Here is a 6,000-nt window from a genome sequence, read left to right as displayed (position 1 = left end):
AGCCCTATCTACAAATATGGTCACATGGAGGTTATGGATTCAACATTTGAATTTGGGAGTGGCACGATTCAGTCCATTGCATTTTCCTATACATTTCTACAGTATTTTCTCCTTTCTTAGAATGAATGTACAGAAATCACCTGTTTCCTTACTTCTGACTCATTGATATATATAAAACCCTAATATGCAAATAGACCGAATGGCGGAACAACCAAACAACTGGTTGTTATGACATGCGCTGACCGCTGTCATCGGGGTGAGCCTCTTATGGTACTGAAAATTCTTTGCTCCCATGGGCACTGTGGTCCCACCTGGTGCTCACACCTGCTGCCGGCGCCAGCCCCGCTCGCACCTGCTGCCAGTGCCAGAGCCACTGGTCACATCTGCTGCCAGCGCCAGCCCCGCTCACACCCGCTGCCAGTGCCAGAGCCATTGGCCGCACCTGCTGCCGGCCCTGATTGCTCAGCGCTGTCAGTGGGTGCCAGCAGGGCTGCCAGCAGACAGGGAACCGGGGGCTTCAGCAGGAGGGCCTGGGCGGGGGTGCAGAGGATGGGCCAAGACCCGCCCCTGTGCCCACTGCAGCCTCGCGGCCCACAGTTCCTTTCAAGGTGCACAAATGTGTGCACTGGGCCCCTAGTTAGATATAAGTTCTCTCAGGCCAGACTCTGTACAATATTGCTATTGTATCCCTAACACAGTAACTGGCACCTAATGCCCCTGTGATCAATGCTGGTTGAATGAATTAAGAAACGGTAGCAACTATGCATTCTGCTCTTTACCAGGTTTTAGCATTAAATGCCATAATTAGCAAGGGTAGTAGGATGGTTAGACCTAGGCAGATACCTGGGGTTTTGTTGAAGATAGAACATCAAAGCGAGCCTTATGTTAATTCAGCTACTAAATGTCATGGACTTCATTTTCCTCCAAGGTCCTCACTGAAGTGGTAGAATGACATGCCAGTAAAGCTAAACACTGACCAACAGCCATTTCTTGGCCTGGAAGCAAGTGCTGCCCACTGAGGTAAGTAGCATACCAAATGAATGCCTACGTTCTTATTTCAGATGGTCCAGTTATTTAAGAATAGCATATATAACTTAATACAATTATATCCATTGCATAACTATTGAATATGGATAACATACTTAACAATTAGTTTCAATTATGTATTAAAAAAGACACCGCAACTCCTCAGATCCCTTGCCTCCAGAGAACTTAAGAAACACTACAGACAGAAAAAGAGGATTTCCCTCTCTCCCTGAGCACAAAATCAGCTGAGTCCGCTCTGAATGGCCCAGAGTCCTAGAACAGTGGTTCTCAACCTTCCTAATGCTGCGACCCTTTAATACACTTCCTCATGTTGTGGTGACCCCCAGTTTCATTGTTACAAATTGAACATAATTAAAGCGTAGTGATTAATCACAAAAACAATATGTACTTATATATGTGTTTTCCAATGGTCTTAGGTGACCCCTGTGAAAGGGTTGTTCAACCCCCAAAGGGGTCGCAACCCACAGGTTGAGAACCGCTGTTCTAGAGGTATGAAAATCAGGCTGTTTATCACCAATGGAAGTTGAATTCAACTCTTGTTCCTACAAGCTTCTTCTACTGACTGGTCTCCTGAAACCCTGTGTTCATTTTTCTGGGATGTCCTTAGCAGATTCCAAAGGGGTTCATAATTCAGAAAGGGTTAAGAGCTATTGCCCATAGGGTTAGAAGTTTTATCTTTGGGAGCCATACCTGCATCTGGCTGTCAATACCAGGGGGAGGAGGAGGAGAGTGGGGGTAAGTATTGGGTGGGGAGAGTTGAAGGAATTGAGCAAAAAATGAAAAACTCATGGACACAGACAACAGTTTGGTGATTGTGGGGAGTGGGGAAGGGATGGAGGAAGTAGGGGAGGGCATGGGAGTGGGGTAAATGTTTTTGGACGGAGACTTGACTTGGAGAGGTGAACACATAATATACTGTACAGATGGTGTGTTGCAGAATTGTGTACCTGAAACCTGTATGACTTTGTTAACCAGTGCCACCCCAATAAATTCAATAAAAAGAAAATGAAAAGTAAATTATAGTACAGTAAAAAAAAAAAAAGACACTGCAATTAGGACTGTAAAAACTTTATTGTACTTTGAATAACAAGCATGCAACAAAACTTAAAGCATAATAAAGATAAAATATCTCAAATTATGTTCCTTACAAAAGCATTAAGTACAGTACCCAAAGACTACTCATAATATTTTAAAGTCTACTAAAAACATCAAGACATACTAGGAACTGTGGAGTTTCCTTTCAACCACAGCATTTATTCCCATTACTTTTGCTACAATGAACGTTAACATATATGAACGTACACATATAAGTGCAATGGAACATGAAGGCATACAACAAACATTCCAATTACCCAGCAAGTATGAAGAAGAAACTCTTTTTACTATTTCTGAACTTCTGCACGCTTTGAATATATTGACCAGGTACAATGGTACTTACAAAAAAATATTTTAATGTTAAAAAACTTTCACCATTCCCTGTGTAATGTTACATAACTTTCACCATTCCCTGTGTACTTTCTCAGCGTAGTCATTAATCAAATTTGATAATTTGCAAGTGAAATAAGAAACACATTAATCTTATTCACAACCAGCAGTCCATTGCCCCATCCAATCAGCACAGACACTAGAGTAAATGACCGGTATGGCAATAAAGTCGGTCCCAGCTGAATATCAGCCCTGATCTTATTTCCAATCACCAGAAACATGTTTTTTTCTAATGAAGAAGCATGCGTTATGAGATATGAAGCATGAAATTCACACAGACATGAAATGGAACTCAAATACCCTGCTGCATGGAGGCTGCGTGTGAAATATTTCACAGTGACTGACATGCACTGGCTAACAGGCAATGGTGGTTTTTATATTCAACTTTGATGAAAACAAATGGACTTACAAGAAACCCTTGAGATTTGGTTAAAGCTACTAATCTAAAGGCTCCAAATTACTGAGGATCCTTTAAGATCAGTATATGTGACCTTTTATATATATTTCCTTAAGGAAAAAGAATAATAAAAACACCGAGGTACTTTAGTTTCTTTTCAAGGGATTACTGTTGTTATCTTCCTGAGATGCATAAGACCACAGAAGAAAAGCACCATGCCTACGTCGCTGAATGAGGCATTAGACCTTAATAGTTTGGTCCTTTTCTAAATGGATCTCTTCCGACTATTACACTAAAACATAGTGATGGATCGCAGATGCCAGGGGGACCTGGTTGCCCTTGGACGCCAGGTTTTCCATGATCTCCATCTTTGCCAGGGAGACCGGGGTCTCCTGGGGGACCTTCTTTGCTTATTCCAGGAGGGCCCTCTGGACCTAAGATGGGACATTAGCAGCATATGAACAGAGGATTTTGATTTTTCATGGTGATATAGCTCATCTTGTACAATATTTAAACTGAAAAAAATTTCCTTGAAAATTGTACATATTTGCACTAATGTGAAAAGAGGAGGTGTAACTTTGTTAATTCTACATACCTCCCACTTTAAAAAGGACCATACAAAAGTAACCAGTAATTTTTGTAAAACTAAGCCAAGCTATATTAATATAACAATCATGCTACTAATAAAGACACTGCACTAACATTCTAATATTTCAGCTTGTGGGCTGTCCAAACTTACTAAATTATTTGATCCACCCAAAGCCTTAGGAGGTAATAACATCATCTAAAACAATAATAATACGCATTTATTGAAAACATAACTATGATTGTCACGTTCTGTTCTGCAAGCACTAGATGCATTAACTCATTTAATCTTCCAATAATGTCATGATGCAGATGACATGTCATCACCATTTTACAAATGAGGAAACGGAGGCATGGCAATATTAAATAACACAGAGGGGGACTTAAGAGTTTTGATTTCAAATTATTTGACATAGGTTTGTGAAGATTTTCTTAAAGCAAAGTATGCAGCAACACTTGTGAACATATACCAGTTCTTACCTGGTGGACCAGGAGGCCCTTGGTCTCCAGGGTACCCAAACCCTTGGTTCCCCTTTGCCCCATTTCTTCCTGGGAGGCCTGCAGTGTCAAAGATTGGAATAAGCTCATTTTTCCTATAAAATCACTGCCTCCTAGATTGTTTCTTTCCAAGCTCTTGATGCACAAATGGAAAGAAAAAATGCATATTTTAAAAATAGTTTGCTACCTGTTTATTATTACTAACCGGAAGCAGAATTTTTGAAGCAAAAATTCCTGAAACTATCAGTGGTCCAGCAATATTTAATAAGCGTTAAATATTAAAAAGGAAAATGATTTGGGATCATTTCTGTTAATCATACTTGTTCTCTTATTATTGTAATGAAACATCTCTATTGTTCATATGATATTAAATTAGAAGAATTAGCAACCGACATTTCACATAAACATTCAAAAACAAAGAGAAGCTGTGGATTATTAGGAAGTTTGGTTGCAAAACATAATTTTTCTTATAATAGAAAAATTAATTGAATAATCTTTGATAACAGAAATTACCACAGTCGAAATAAAAGAAGTGGCACCTTTGATTTTCTACTTAAAGACCTTATTAGATTCAAGTAAAATTTCTAAGTGCATTGTCAACATTTTCTAATTTGTTACTCCGCATGCTTCCTAACTCTGAACTATCTACCTATTCTTGAAAATGTTGCTTCAAGAAAATAGAATAAGCATTCTTCCACTTAGTTGACAAATTACTGAAAGACTAAGGGATTAACATAATTTTTTGGTCATCATGAAAGCAAAGATGAATTATTTTCTACTACATGAATTTAGGGTATGGATACAAAAAAAAAATACCTTTCTTGTTCACTTGCTTATGCACATAAGTACCTTTTACTCCTCTGGCACCTGGGCGTCCAGGAGCACCCATTAGTCCAGGAACACCATCTCTTCCTGGCAAACCAGGAAATCCTCGGGGACCTTCTGGGCCTATAGGACCAGGTGGCCCAGGGACACCAGGGGAACCATGTTGGGACTGGCAACGATCACAATTTTGAATTCTTCCACTCTGAAGTAAGACTGGTAGCTGGGCTTAAAAACAAAGAACCCCACCCCCTTCTGCTTAAATATGAGTGGTAATTAACAATATCTCTAATAATTTTTTAAAAAATTTACAGATATCTCTTGTCCAATAATTTCACTTCTAGAAATTTATGTAATTACTCATTGCTCTGTGCAACTTTACTGTATAATTTGCTTAAAATTGGGGGGGGGGGGGAAGAGTGAAAGTGTCCTGAAGAAAAATTTGATAAATTATACACATCCATCTTTATAAATTGTCATAATTATGTCAGAAATTTTATTAATGGTGAAATAATAAAAAAATTGCTTTATTAAAATATTACAAAAGGGTATATATAGTATTTTATCTTCATTATAAAAATACTCATCTAGAATAAAAACAGACAAGGGTTTATAAATGTTCTTTATTCCTTCTTTATCCTACTTATATCTTTTATAATTTCTACAAAGAATCGCTTTCACTTTTGTAATTTGAAAACAGTTATTAAAAACTCTGTTTGAGACTTACCTCGTAATACATCAGTGCAAATTTGTCGAATAAACTGTTCTGAAAATTCTCTCCCCTGCATCAAATTATTAGGGGTTATAACATGTATTTACCAAGTAAAAAGCAATGAAAACTATGAAAGAAAATAGGATACATACAGGCTTCCCATCCACTCCTGGAGGTCCCCGAGGACCTGTTTCTCCAGGTTGTCCCTGGGGACCCACAGGCCCCATCAGGCCATCCATCCCAGATTCTCCTTTTGGTCCAGTGGCACCTCTGACACCAGGTTCTCCCTTTTCGCCTTTCTAAAAGCAAAAGAAATCCTCAAGAGTTCTATTTAAGTATTTTAGGAAGTATAATTGCATCTTGAAAATCCTCAAGGATATGGATATAAATATAAAACATATATATGTTATATAGGAAGACACTGTTAATGATCAGGAGGGAAATTTTATATTAC

At 38.6% G+C, this 6,000-nt stretch overlaps 1 protein-coding gene across 1 annotated transcript in view; it reads right to left on the bottom strand.

The window, feature by feature from the left end:
- Window positions 1–2,113: 2,113 nt before the first annotated feature.
- COL21A1 (collagen type XXI alpha 1 chain) overlaps window positions 2,114–6,000 on the bottom strand; it is a 116,852-nt gene continuing 112,965 nt past the window's right edge. The window contains exons 25-29 of the mRNA XM_036318179.1: window positions 5,699–5,845; window positions 5,562–5,616; window positions 4,862–5,062; window positions 3,995–4,072; window positions 2,114–3,363 (exon numbers count right to left, since the gene is read on the bottom strand). Coding sequence (XP_036174072.1) covers window positions 3,176–3,363; window positions 3,995–4,072; window positions 4,862–5,062; window positions 5,562–5,616; window positions 5,699–5,845 — 669 coding nt within the window. The 3' untranslated portion in view covers window positions 2,114–3,175. The remainder of the gene's footprint in view (window positions 3,364–3,994; window positions 4,073–4,861; window positions 5,063–5,561; window positions 5,617–5,698; window positions 5,846–6,000) is intronic.

The sequence above is a fragment of the Myotis myotis genome, unplaced genomic scaffold (assembly GCF_014108235.1).
Source record: "Myotis myotis isolate mMyoMyo1 unplaced genomic scaffold, mMyoMyo1.p scaffold_m19_p_7, whole genome shotgun sequence".
NCBI classification, from domain to species: Eukaryota; Metazoa; Chordata; class Mammalia; order Chiroptera; family Vespertilionidae; genus Myotis; species Myotis myotis.
Note: the sequence above shows the minus strand (reverse complement) of the source record. Positions and strands in the feature narration are given on the sequence as shown.